This window comes from Zea mays, chromosome 7, assembly GCF_902167145.1.
Source record: "Zea mays cultivar B73 chromosome 7, Zm-B73-REFERENCE-NAM-5.0, whole genome shotgun sequence".
In the NCBI taxonomy this organism is placed as follows: Eukaryota; Viridiplantae; Streptophyta; class Magnoliopsida; order Poales; family Poaceae; genus Zea; species Zea mays.
Window position 1 is genome coordinate 47,784,258 of NC_050102.1, and position 14,336 is coordinate 47,798,593.

Here is a 14,336-nt window from a genome sequence, read left to right on the forward strand (position 1 = left end):
TAACTTATATGACGCTCTTCGTCTTGCTCCTCTAAAAATATAGCACATAAATATTTCAGATATCTTGCTAATAATAGTATACAAATATATTTTAAATAAAATCGAATTAGATTAATTAATATATGTCTAAATTAATGTTATTAGAATGGAATTCAATTCCAATGATCCAAATAGGGTGTGAGTGTATTTGTATTAAAATATTAATTGCAGTCACCGCCAGCTAATCATGTGCTTAGCCCATGCTAAGCACGACCTAGCCTAATAGAGGGGCTAGGAGATAGTCCAAACTCATCCCTTAGCCGCCCACTCCCACACAAGCACGTTATAATCGTTCGTTGTTCCAGCGGCGAGCCCGGACCCCAAGGAAGTCGAACCGCCTGCCGGAGCAACCGACAACCGTTGCTCACGGCGGTGAAGCCAGTGCGTTGCTGGAAGTAGACGAGGAAGAGGAGGACATGGCAACAAACCAGCGACGCCGACACGAATGAGTGGTCTATTTGATGCGTGCTAGACTAGGCATAGGAGACGACAAAGCTACTGACGATCAATAGTGGCGGATGCAAGGAAGAGATGGCGGCGAGTGCGAGCAGTAAGGAGATGAGAAAGCGGGAGCAGTGAAAACTAATAGCAAAAAAATAAAACCATAAGAGCAACTCCAAGGAACTAGATATATGGTTTTGTAAAGTTAAATTTAGCTAATATTAAAAGAAAATTATATCCAATAGACTCTGTAAACGACACTTCAAATTTAGTGGTTCTCTATTTCTCCATCTTCGCTCTCCAATTTTGGATAGCCTGCTTCACTCTCTATTCAGTCCGTAAATTTACCGAGTCTGTTGGATTAGCATACACTTTTTCTCTAAAATCTATTTTAGAGAGTAGCTAAATCAGTAAATTTGGCTAGTCTTTTTAGCTAATCTCTTGAAGTTGCTCTAACACGGGCGATGCCTTTTTATTGGTCACAACTTTAAAAGTATAAAAAATAAGGAAAAGTAACATCATTTAACCGTCGGTACCACAATGGTCACTTTTTTCATGGCACTCGAAACTGCTCAACTGATAATGGCAATGTTTGGACCATCCCCTAAACTTTGGGATCGATTGAATAGATTGAGAAGGCCAGTATTGAGGAGAAGGACAAACTAGATCTCGATCATATTCTAAATCAGCCACAACTGACCACACACTAATTCCTATTTGTGAACATAGAGTCCGAAGGCCGCAATTATGACCCAAGGGGCGACTTCATTGTGGTTGTGTCCTCTCTGGTATGGGACAACGTCTTTGACGACATCCCCACCCGTCGAAGGCCTATGGGTTTGAAGGCTAACCTCGGCAAACCCGGCCGAAAGCGGACGACTCGTCATAAGTCAGAATTGCTAAAAGGAATTGGCCCATCAAGAACCAAGCCCTTTGAAGGGCTCGAATGTCTGAGACACGCTCCCTCCCTAGCGTAGGCCAAATAGGCCTCGACAGTAGACCCTATCACGACTAGAGTCCACGTCTCACCTATGGTGCCAATAAGCCTAGAAGATGATCCGAAGGAATGCCGACGGAGACCCTGAAGTGAAGGTCTTTGACATGGAAGGTCGAGGAGTTACGCCTAAGTAGCATGCCCATGGTGGGCCTTCTACCAATCGTGATAGACCCACTCGTCGGTTCCAAGCACACTGTTATCCTAGCTGAGGGTACAATAATGTGTATAATTATAACTTGGGCCGCATTGTTCTCTATTTACGTCGTTGTACAGTATATTTCGAGAATGTGACGGGTATTTTAGGGCCCTGCTCTTGGTTACTCTATAAATACCCCCCCCCCCCCCCCCCCCCCCCGATGAGAAGAGCACAATGCTTGACAAGACATTTCGAGAGCCATTATTCTCAGTTTGTCTTGTTGTTTTGCTTTAGTCGTTCCTAATTGTTTGGTTCCCACCTATCAGAACCTTAGTGGCCAGGTTCCCGGATCGATGGGGTCGAGGAATAGGAGCATGGTACAGTACTTAAAAGATTTTAACACTACGAGCATGAGAATGTTCCCGCATTCTCGGAATGGGGCGATCATTTCTGGAATGAGGAACCTGGACACGTTCCACATTTCCATTTTCTAAGGTCAGAACCCAATATAGTGAGTTGATTGACCACACTTCATTTGCTACAAAATAAAATCCATCTCAAGGTTGAGTTTATTGGGATATAATCCGAATTATATGATATGTTGGAATATGACTTTTGGTTTGGGTTATGTCAATTGGCGTAGTTGTTTCTATATTGGACTACAGTCCATTCGTTCTATATATCTTGTAAGTCGCACGGGACGAGAGATAGCTAATTGTATTCCCTGTATTCTATAAACTTTTTTTATATAGTGAAAAATGTCTGTTGACATCTGCGGTATTTTTCATAATAAGTGTTTTCTGTATAAGATTTTATGTCTCTTGCTCAGTCCATATGTATACATTATTTGTTAACACGGCCACCTCGGTAGATGCCCGTCGATCATGCGTGCATGCTGAAAAGACGAGGAAGGTATTGCGGAACCATCATTTTTCAGTAATAAAGACCAAAGGATTCAGTTGCTTTGCTCATGGGTACTGTAAAACAAAGAAGAACGGCCTAGCACTTACTGTCACAAAACAGCCAGTTGATCAGACTACCATCGACGATACAACCAATCACGGAAAGATATTACCAATGGTTACATGTCTAGCAGGTGCAATAGTCTGACGAGGGCGGAGTGCCCTGCCATTATCCAATAGTTACCTTCGTCAAAGATTGCAGTTAGCGAGCAGAAGGCAGCCTCTTCACAGCAATGAAGACCATTTCTGTTCCCCTCGTAACGTAGGAACCAGGACACACAGGCACGGATACAGCGGATTAGCGGTAGGGCGGGTGGGGCTCTGGCCCCCTACGGCTCTCAAGGTTACATAGCTTTACTGAACGCTCTCTTAATATTTAAAATATACTCTCAATGTTCATAAATTGGTATTAACTTTTTTTTAAAACATTGACCACTCGTCTTATTAAAAAAATAATAAATTATTATTTATTTATTTAATGATTTATTTTATCACTTAAGGTAGTTTATGTATTTATTATTATATATGTTTATGTTTATTATAAGGTGTTTAGTAAATTTATATAGATGTACGATTCAATTTAGTCTTTTTTAATTTTTATAAAAAAGTCAAACAATTTTAAGTTCAAACGGAGAGAGTATAATACATGGATAGAGACGACTGCATATATGAGACGGAGTATAATAAAGATACATGGGCAGACATCTAACACCCTTCTCCTAGGTGATGCAAGCTTGTCCCGTTGAAATAACATTTCGATACTACAATTAGTTATGCACCCAAGGGAACGCGGTGGACAAGCTGAAACTAGGGAGAGGCTGCCTCCGGTGTGGTCTGGCCGTCTGGTGCGGTACTGCAGTGCCTGCGAGGCTGACGGTGGAGGCCATGGCACCACGCGAGAAATGAATGTTAGTGCTAGCAAGTAAGAAAATTGGCATTCGTTTGTACCTGACAAAGCTGTTGCTGGATTGGTGATTGGGTTCCTGGATTAGCTAGCAAGTAAGAAACTCTGGCATCCTCCTTGGGATACTCCGGATTATGGCTTAAGATGAAACTCAAAAGCAAGACCACATTTTGTCTGCAGAGAAGCATCAACAAGATTTTTGCTTGAAAGGAACATCGATGCCTGGACGGAAGGAAGCAATCCGCGTGCCACGACACGGGCTTGACTCGCCTGCTCTGCGCGCCGAGACAGAATGACATGTTTTTATTCCTTCACGGACACTCGGTTCAAAATAACTCCATGCGGTCCCACAAATAGCTTCTGAAACATCCACAACTTTATATCTGTGCACTCAAGTCAAACTGTCCACCTATAGAAACTTAGATTTCCTCTTTACCATGTGCCATCTAAGTAGCATATGGTTATCGCACTGAAGACCAAGTGAGATCTGTTCCATCATCTTAAACCAGAACAGTCTCGTCAAAGAATGAACTTCTCATCATCTCACTACTATGTATGTCCCAAGTGGTACCTTTTTACAATTACCCGTCAGTTTTCCGCAAAACATGCATCAATAAATTAGGAAAAAAACATCTACACAAGAACCCAAACCAAAAAAAACAAAAGTCTACTGTTCCCCTTTATCTACTGAAAAAGAGCGGGATCTGTATAAATGTGGAGGCCGGAGCACCTATATTATTAGGGGTTCAGATAGCTCCATCTCATTGGACGTCTCATCTGCCTCCACTGGAGGTAACCGCACGTAGTTGTAGTTCAGTCCCAACCACTGCCATGGCCAGCACATGTACCTCCTATGGCCATTGCGATTTACCGAGTCTATTCTACTATCTGATTCTTCGAGCTGCCTGTTAAGCTCCTCCAGCCTCTCGCGTAGTCTGGACGACCGCATGTCTGCTAGCTTTAGAGACTTCTCCGCAGCATCGCGCGCCGCCATTGCAGCAGCAGCTGTCTCTTCCTTGAACTTCAGCTTGTTTTCTAGCTCCACCATAGCTTGTTTAGCTTCGTCCAATTCCTTGCGGAGGGATGATATCTGGTGCAGCAAGCAAACAAAGCTCTATTAGATTCGGCTCGACTAATCAGACATGGAATGGAAGTGATGCTTCACCATCATAGACAAACCATCCATTCCCTTGCACAAATTGATCTATATTGCTTGAACACAAGTTCCAAAAGCCACGGCACTGTGCTAAGGATACAATGGCTCTATATAAAGGCTCTGTTCCTGATTATTGTAAGTTTCACGCAGATCTCATCAATTCATCGCACTGCGCTAGTAATGGGGCTCAGCATCTGCCGCCACCAATGACCGCACAAGGCTTTCCTTAAACTACAACACATCAAGAGGCAATATTTCTCTATATTGATGGGATAACTTGTCAAGCGCCTCGACGCCCAACGTCGCTGGACCGCGGCTACGCAGTTGGTAGTCGCGCTCCAGACCTTCACCGTGAGGGGTTCCTGGTGGCTTGAGAGATGCAAGGGAGAAGAGCAGTTTTGGATAATTGATCTTTCCTGCCTATTTCCTAGTCTATTACACGGCATATATATAGCCTCTGGTTCAACCAATCTCTCCTATGATTAAGGCATATGAAAAGGAAACTAATCTTAACCAATCTCTCCTATGATTAAGGCATATGAAAAGGAAACTAATCTTAACCAATCCCTCCTATGATTAAGGCATGCAAAAGGGAAACTAATCCTTATCTTCCTAAACTTAGCCATTGATTGTGGTGCCTGCCTTGGCTGCGCGATCTGCAGCTCTCCTGGCGTCACGACGGCGCCTGTAAGTGCGGCCGTACATGACATCTCTCCCCCCCCCCTCGACGATTAGCTCGTCCTCGAGCTGAAAGTGGGGAAATTTGTCGCGGAAGTCGGCGACATCTTCCCATGTAGCATCAGTAGTGGCCTGCCCTTTCCAGCGGATGAGCACCTGCTGAATACCCCTGGCCAACCTGTACCGAACAGCCTGCTCCGGTTCTGGAATCACCGCCCCATTGTGAGTGGGTGGAAGAGGAGGTGGTGCAGCTGGTGGGGCGCCGACGATCTTCTTGAGAAGGCCGACGTGGAAGACATCGTGCAACTTGGCACGCGAAGGTAGCGCTAGGCGAACTGCCACCGGATTGATGAGCTCTGTGACTTGATACGGCCCGACGAAGCGCGGCTTCAGCTTGCCCATGGGCACGTGGGGAAGGGAGGAGGGTGCCCGATGACGCAGGCGCAGCAGCACCTAGTCGCCCACGGTATAGGAGACCGGTCGGTGCAGGCGGTCGTAGAACTTCTTCTGGACGGCCTGGGCTTGTTCCAGGCGGTAGTGAACATCCGCTAGGAGCTCCTCGCGTTCAGCCATTGTCTTGGCCACCGCCGCCACCCGGGTATCGCCAGGCTCATAAGAGCGGATGGAGGATCCCTGCCGTAAACCACCTTGAAAGGAGTGTCCCTGAGTGATCATTGGTATGCCGTGTTGTAGACGTACTCCGCCCACGGTAGCCAACGTAGCCACTGACGGGGCCGGTCCCCAGTGAAGCACCGGAGGTACATGACGATGACTTTGTTGGCCGCCTCCATCTGGCCATCGGACTGCGGGTGGAAGGCGGACGTCATGTGCAGCTTGGTGCCTGTGAGGCGCATTAACTCCTTCCAGAACGCCGAGGTGAACACGGAGTCCCGGTCCAACACCATGGACTGAGGAATCCCATGGAGGCGAACGATCTCGCCGAAGAACGCCTGGGCCACAGACTCAGCACTGTAGGGGTGAGCCAGAGGAATAAAATGACAATATTTGCTGAACCTGTCGACCACGGCGAGGATCACTGATTTGCCCCCAACGCGGGGCAGCGCCTCGATGAAATCCAAGCCGATGTCGGACCACACGGCCTGGGGAACGGGCAGGGGCAGCAGCAGGCCCGCCGGGTGTAGGTGCTCAGACTTGTTGCGCTGGCACGTAGCGCAGGCGCGGACGAAGTCTTGGACCACACGGCGCATGGCGGGGAAGAAGAAATCGCGGCGAAGGCGATGTAGAGTGCGCTGCACCCCTTCATGACCGTCGTCGTGCGTAGCGGCCACCACCTCTAGCAGCAGTGGGGAGTCCGGCGGGATGTACAGCCGGTCTGTGTATGCCACCATGCCGTTGAACAGCGACCATGGTGCGCCCCTCGTGCCGGCCGCGAGTTCATCCCGGATGGCGACCAGGGCCAGATCCTGAAGTTGAGCCTGACGGAGACGATCGACGAAGTCGAAGCGGGGCGCGGACAGCACCAAGACCGAGCCTTCCGCGTCGGTGTCGCGCCGAGACAGCGCGTCGGCTACGGTGTTCGTGGCGCCCGGCTTGTACTCCACCGAGAAGTCGAAGCCGAGGAGCTTGCCCACCCAATGGTGCTGCGGGATTGTCGAAAGGCGCTGGTCGAGGAGGAACTTGAGGCTGTAGTGGTCGGTGCGGACGAGGAACGCGCGCCCCCACAGGTACGGCCGCCAGTGTCGCACGACGCACGGCGTGCACCAGCCCGATGAGCTCCCGCTCATAAGCTGCCAGCGCGCGGTGACGGGGGGCGACTGGCCTGCTGAAGTAGGCGATCGGATGATGTTCTTGCAGTAAGACCGCCCCGAAGCCGTGTGTGGATGCGTCACACTCGACGATGAAGACCTTGGTGAAGTCCGGCAGCGCCAAAACCGGAGCCGAGGTCACGGCCATCTTGAGGTCCTGGAAGGCTGCCTGGGCCTCGTCGCTCCAGGAGAAGCCCTCCTTCTTCATCAGCGCGGTGAGGGGTGATGCAATCTTGTCGTAGTCGTGGACGAACTTGCGGTAGTACCCGGCGAGGCCCAAAAACCCACGCACCGCGCGCGCCGACCGAGGTGACGGCCATTCGTGAATGGCCTGCACCTTGGCCGGGTCCATGGCCACACCGTGAACGGAGATGACGTGGCCTAGGTACGCCACCGATGGGGACCCAAAAATGCACTTGGATCGCTTGACGAAGAGGACATGGCGGAGAAGTTCGTCGAGGACGGCGCGGATGTGGCGCAAGTGATCTGCCCAGGTCTTGCTATAAATCAAAATGTCATCAAAAAAGACAAGAACGAACCGACGTAGGAATGGCCGGAGCACGTCGTTCATGAGCGCCTGGAAAGTTGTCGGTGCGTTGCATAATCCGAACGGCATCACCAGGAACTCGTAGAAGCCGTCGTGGGTGCGGAACGCCGTCTTGTGCACGTCAGCCGGCCGCATCCGGACTTGGTGATAACCGAAGCGAAGGTCCAGCTTGGTGAAGAACTTCGCACCATGCAGCTCGTCAAGGAGCTCGTCGACGATGGGGATGGGGAAGGCATCTTTGACAGTGAGGGCATTAAGGGCGCGGTAGTCCACGCAAAACCGCCAAGCCCCGTCCTGCTTCTTGACCAGCAGAACCGGTGAGGAGAACGCTGAGTCGCTGCGGCGTACGATGCCTTGGGCCAACATGGCGGCGCATTGCCGCTCCAACTCATCCTTGTGCACCACCGGGTAGCGGTACGGCCGGACCGCCACAGGTGTAGAGCCTGGCTTGAGGACGATGGCGTGGTCCCGAGCTCCTGCGGGGGCAGACCCGCCGGCTCAGCAAACACCCCGTCGAAGGAGTGCAAGAGCTCCTCAAGGAGGGCGCTCGGTGTCGTGGTAGCGGCGAGCAAGGGTGGCTGGCGGTCGGCGACGTCCGACCAGGAGACCTGGCGGCCTTGGTGCAGGAAGGAGACGGAGCGGTCGACGAAGTCCCACACCATGCGACCAAGGGTGACCATCCATTGAGTCCCTAGGACGAGGTCGTACCCTGCGAGCGGCATGACGAAGAGGTCGATGAAGAATGGCTCGCCCTCGATGATGACCTGGGCGCGGCGAATGACTCCTGGGCAGGTGACGCGTTCCCCGTTGGCCACAGTGGTCGTGAGGTGCGGTCACGGCTGGATCGGCAGGCCGGTGCGACGGGCGGCATCCTCTCCGATGAAGTTATGCGTGGAGCCGGTGTCCAGGAGCGCGAGGAGGGTGGTGGCGCCTAGGGTGGCCCGCACCTGCATGGAATTGCAGATGGGCATGCCAGTGACTGCCCTGAGGGAGAAGACAGGGGCGCCGTCCTGCGGGTCGTCTCCTGCGGGTTCCTCGGCGGCGGCCGCGAGCTCGACGCCATGGAGGTAGAAGATGTGGCGGCAGACACGGTTGTGGCCGCGGGTGTACGGCTCATTGCAGTTGAAGCAGAGGCCGAGGCGGCGCCGTTCCGCCTGTTCCTCCGGTGACAGCTGCTTCAAGGGCGGACCCTCTGGTCGCGGCTGGGGCGCGCCCGCTGGTGGTGCAGGGAGGGCGAGCAGCGACTGCTTGGGCGCCGGTGATGGAGGAAGAGCGCGAGGGGCTCCCCTGGCGACCGGTGGCGGTCCCCGTGCCAACTCCAGCTGCTCGGCCTGACGGGCGAGACTCATGGCCCCATCAAGTGTTTCTGGGTTGTGGATGCGAACGACGTGGCTCAACGGGGGAAGAAGACCGCCTGTGTAGAGTTGGACGCGCTGGCCCTTCGTGAGGCGACCCGCGCGCGGCAGCAGGGCCTGGAACCGGTTGGAGTATTCCTCCACGGTCCCGGTGCGGCGACACTCCGCCAACTCGAACAGGGGCGCTGAGCGGAGTGGTGGCCCGAAGCGAAGATTGAGGAGGTCCTTGAATCGCCCCCAGGATGGTGTGCCCTCGTCGTCCTGCAGCTGGATGAACCACAGCTGCGCGACGTCCTCCAGATTATAAGAGGCCATCCACACGCGTTCCTCCGCCATGGTGCGCTGTTGGCGAAAATAGGATTCGCATTTGTTGATGAAGAGCATCGGGTCGGTGGTGCCATCGAACCGGAGAAAGTCGAGCTTCTGGAACCTGGGGGGCCGATCCACACGAGGGGGATCCTCGCGCTCGCCGCCGCCGTCGGTGGACGACGAGGACGACTTGTCCTTCATGGTGGCTTTCACGGCAGCCAACTCAGTCTGGAAAGACTGCATCAGCTCCATGAGGTCCTTGATGGTGGGCTCAGCCATGGTGATGGAGTGGTCGGTGGAGGCGGTGGGCGTGGCAGGGGATGGTGGAGGGCAAGAGCGGGTGGGTGAGGATCGACGTGACGCTGATACCAGGTTGTCAAGCGCCTCGACGCCCAACGTCGCTGGACCGCGGCTACGCAGTTCGTAGTCGCGCTCCAGACCTTCACCGTGAGGGGTTCCTCACCGGTGGCTTGAGAGAGGCAAGGGAGAAGAGCAGTTTTGGATAATTGATCTTTCCTGCCTATTTCCCAGTCTATTACACGGCATATATATAGCCTCTGGTTCAACCAATCTCTCCTATGATTAAGGCATATGAAAAGGAAACTAATCTTAACCAATCTCTCCTATGATTAAGGCATATGAAAAGGAAACTAATCTTAACCAATCGCTCCTATGATTAAGGCATGCAAAAGGGAAACTAATCCTTATCTTCCTAAACTTAGCCACTGATTGTGGCGCCTGCCTTGGCTGCGCGATCTGCAGCTCTCCTGGCGTCACGACGGCGCCTGTAAGTGCGGCCGTACATGACATAACTGCATAAGGCATCTAACTTGTTTCAAACTGCAATCATTTTCTACATTAAGCTGACAGTAGCATATCTAAGAATGCACTTAGGAACACAGAACAGTAATATCATTAAGTACAGAACTCTAGCTTGTAACAAGAATAGCAGAAACCATCTATTGATGAAGATACTGAACACAGCAACAAAAAAATAACAAATATGCCATGAAATGCAAAACAATAACTTATGGTTAGATAGCTAAATTTTATTTTTCCCCATTTCGATGACAATCTATGCTAACCACTGCAGCCTTATGCTTGTCTCACACTCTCTCAATACTTACTACTTAGTTGCGCGTTCGTGGCTACGGTTACTATATATATCATATAGGTGCACCTTCCTTAAATGGGATATTTATTTTAACACAATCTAAACTTATAGATTCCCAGATCGCACGATTGTATTTTTTATTTTCAAATTATTTGTATATATATTTACAATATCGATCCTTTGACACAAGTGAACATGTAGTGCACCGGTTAGAGACTCTTTGTCCCTCGCTAAGTGAGCAGGGTTCGAATCCTCACAAGGCGCGCTGTATTTTTAGAATTAATCCAGCTGTGATGGACGTGCGGGCACGGGAGCCGCTTGCTGGGCGCGCGGGATTCGCTGGAAGACGATGCACGACGAAACTCATGCTTTAAAGGTGTAGTGGTGATTAGTATCCAGAACATGTCTGTTCAGGGTAAATTGAAACATGTAGCTAGGGATGGCAATGGGTACCCGAAACCCGAAACCCGATGGGTAAAAACCCTATTAGGGCACGGGTATGACGGATTTTGATACCCATGGGTATTTTATTGGGTCATTTGTTATGCCCATCGGGTATGGTGGGCGTGGGTATGTTCTCTGTTGCCCCATACCCGCTACCCGATGGGGAACCTGCTAATATATGACATGTGGGTCCGGATTTATGTCTCATATAAAATGAATTTTCTCCCGATGGGTAAAAACCCTATTAGGGCACGGGTAGAATCAATGCTATGTTTTGTGTGATTTGAAGGCATGATATTGCCATTTAATGTTGAATATTGTTGAACCTGTGATAAAATTATGTTGGGTTCGATACATTTATTATGCTGGTACTTATTTTTACGATTCAAATGATCATGTCTATCGTAACGTTAATGGGTATGGGTACCCGATGGGTACCCGCTACCCATGGTGGGTATGGGTATGGCGTAATTTTGTACCCATGATGGGTAGTGGGTATGGGTATGAGTCAATTTTTTTCTAGTGGGTATGGGTATGGCTTCATGTGCCCACTGGGTACCTTACCCACTGCCATCCCTACATGTAGCAGAGGAAAATCTGCTAAACATCCTTTTTACAGGAATAGATCTGTTAAAATGTTCATTCTCATGGATTGTAGTTATGCTATTCTAGGTGTTGCAAGCAAGCCTGTAATCTTGTGTGCTTTCTTATATTTGTGTAGGAGCTCACTTTTAATAAATCAAACATATATAAGCTGCAAAACTAATTGTGGTAGTTTGATTGCGTATGGGACAAGCTAACTGTGCTAGAAGTTACTCCAAAATAAATCGTTCTATCAGATAACCATGAAGAAAAGGTGACAATCATGATAAAATCACCATATTCTAAGAGTAACCCCAACCTCCCAAGCAAACACAAAAATGGCACTGAAAGCATAAAGAACAAGAACTATATGGAATATGTTTGTATTAAAACACCTGAATTTGAAACTCTTGCTCAATTGATCTACCAGCTTCAGCTTCTTCCTCTGCTGCCATCTTCCACCGTTTAATCTCCTCTTCAGCAGCTGTCACATCCATCATAAGACCCTCAACCTGAAACAAGTGCATCAAAATGCAGTAACCCATTGATCATAAACTTGAAGAGATATAAGTGATGCAGATGAGACATAAAGCTAGACTAGACGGGGGGAGGGCTTTACACTTTCATTTGCCACCCTTTCCTTCTCTTCAACGTGCTTTATTTGCTTTCTTAGCTGACCAATCTCCTTTTCTTGTCCTTCTAGCCTTGTTCTAAGTAAACCAGATTCTGCCCTTAAAGCCAGCAAATTACATAGATGATCAGAAGCAGGAATCAATTTACAATGGTTCAAAATAGCCACAACATGAAATAGCAACACGTCAATATCAAGTTCATTAAGTGATTCTATGTTCAACAGGCAGAGAAAACAAGAACTTGAAACAGAGGATTTCTCTAATCTCTAGAACTAGGTCTGATCTGAAGAACATTCAAGATATGAACTTCATAAATCATGGAACCAAAACTCATCTGTCACAACTCACAATGACTACCTTAGTGCTTCGACAAGATGTTGGAGCTCAATGATCCTGACCTGGGATTCCTTCATGGTATTCTCGAGAGCCCCTGCCTGCAATGTTGATTGTGAAACAAACAACTTAGGCCCTATACAGGTTCAGGAACTGTCAGTTCCATGTATAGTAGCATCAATTGAACTTACCAGGGTATAGACCTCGTCCTTCTCCACATTCCCTGGCCCGTGCACCTTTCGCTCATCAAGCCCAATCTCAATGCCAGCTTCCCTCAGTCCATCCTCTGCAACCTTTAACACCTCACTGGTGGTTGCCTGCAGCGCGCTCCGGAGCAGCACACTAATGTGCTCCTTCTCTTTAATCAGTTCATCCACCCTGTCCTCCAAACGCATCAGCTTGCTCTCCTTGTCATTGATACAAGCTCCGACCTTCTCAAGGGCCATTGCCGCAAGCTCATAGGCCAATTTCGTCCCTTCCAGAGACACCTTAAGGCTCTCCTCAACGTCAGACTCCTTCCAGACAAAAACCGAATCGGACAGGGCACTGGCAGCTTCAGCATCGACCAGCTTGACCACCTGCCGCATCTCGTGGTACAGCTTCGAGGTGCATTCGATCTGCTCCGCCAGCACGGGCCTCTGGGCATCGAGCTTCCCCTCGAGAGAGGTGATTTTGTCACGGAGCTCGGAGATCTCAGCTTCTCGCTGGGAGAGTGACTTGGAGAGGGATTCGCCCTCGGCAGACCTGGATGCGAGCGACGCCTCGAGCTCAGAGACCTCGATGGCGATCTGGTAGTTGCGGTGTTCCATCTGCTCGCGCGCGCGATCGCGGTCGCGGTTAGCAGCGTTGATCTGGGCTAGGAGGTCGTCCACGATGTCGTTGGCGCGCTTGAGGACGCCGTACGCGAGGGCCGGGAGGCCGGAGGAGTACTTCTGGGAGGTGGGGAGCGGGGCGGCGGCCGCGGAAGGGGAGGCCTTGGCGGAGATCCTCTCGAAGCCGGAGGAGAGCATGGAGGAGGCGGTGGTGGCCTCGGCCTGGAGCGCGGCGAGGGACCGCGCGGAGTCCGCGGCCTCGGCGGTGAGGGCGTCGCTCTTGCGGAGCACGTCCTGCGCGAAGGCCTTGTAGCGGGCGACGCGGGACTCGGCCCCCGCGATGGAGGCCTCGGCTGCGTGGCGGAGGCGGCGCTCCTCCTCGAGCTCCGCGGCCAGGGCCAGCAGCCGCTGCTGTTGTGCCTGGGCATCGGACTGTGGCAGGGGTTGGGCTTGCGGTAGGGTTTTGTGGGAGGAGGCAGAAGAGATGGAGGGGGATGATGATGGGAGAAGGTCCTCGTCGACGTCCGAGAGGACGGCAGCGTCGTCGTGGTCGGCCATGGCGTCGGAATTGGCCGGCTATGGGCTCCGCGGCCAGTCGACTGGCGAGGATCCCAATCCGACGGGGAGGGTGTCCTACTTGCGACGTCGCAGCCTCGCAGGGTCGGTGTATTTCTATTGGACGGGAGCCGGGCACAGCAGGGTGGGAACGTGACCGGGCCCCGCTGTGGCAATTTTCTTTTTTGGTCAATTTTCTCTGCACACAAGGACGAACTGCTGTGTTGAACTGTTTGGACTGGTGGAAAGATACTGGTGGCACGGCGGCGAGTTGGAAGTAGAACGGAATATTTGTATTGTATACCGATGTTTCCGCAGAAGTGCCAATACGGCAATACACATCAGCAGCAACGTCGCAAATAAACGTGCGGGTGTTTGTTTCGATTAAGCTAATAATAGTAATTTAGACATATATCAACTAAGCTAATTTAATTCAGTTTTATATCAAATATATTTATATATTATTATTAGCAAGTTATCGGAGATATTTATATGCTATATTTTTATTATATAGGAGTGAGTCAAAGAGTGTCCTATAATTTGTAAACTAGAAATAAATTCTATTAAGATATAA

The 14,336-nt window shown here is 50.5% G+C and overlaps 1 protein-coding gene across 1 annotated transcript; it reads right to left on the minus strand.

The window, feature by feature from the left end:
* Positions 1–3,979: 3,979 nt before the first annotated feature.
* On the minus strand, positions 3,980–13,939 carry LOC103632335 (uncharacterized). Its single transcript, XM_008654146.2, has 5 exons — positions 12,587–13,939; positions 12,420–12,496; positions 12,050–12,161; positions 11,826–11,942; positions 3,980–4,569 (listed from the first exon to the last, which is right to left on the minus strand). Exons 1-5 carry the CDS (start codon positions 13,763–13,765, stop codon positions 4,210–4,212), a joined length of 1,845 nt encoding a protein of 614 aa, XP_008652368.1. The 5' UTR covers positions 13,766–13,939; the 3' UTR covers positions 3,980–4,209.
* Positions 13,940–14,336: the final 397 nt, after the last annotated feature.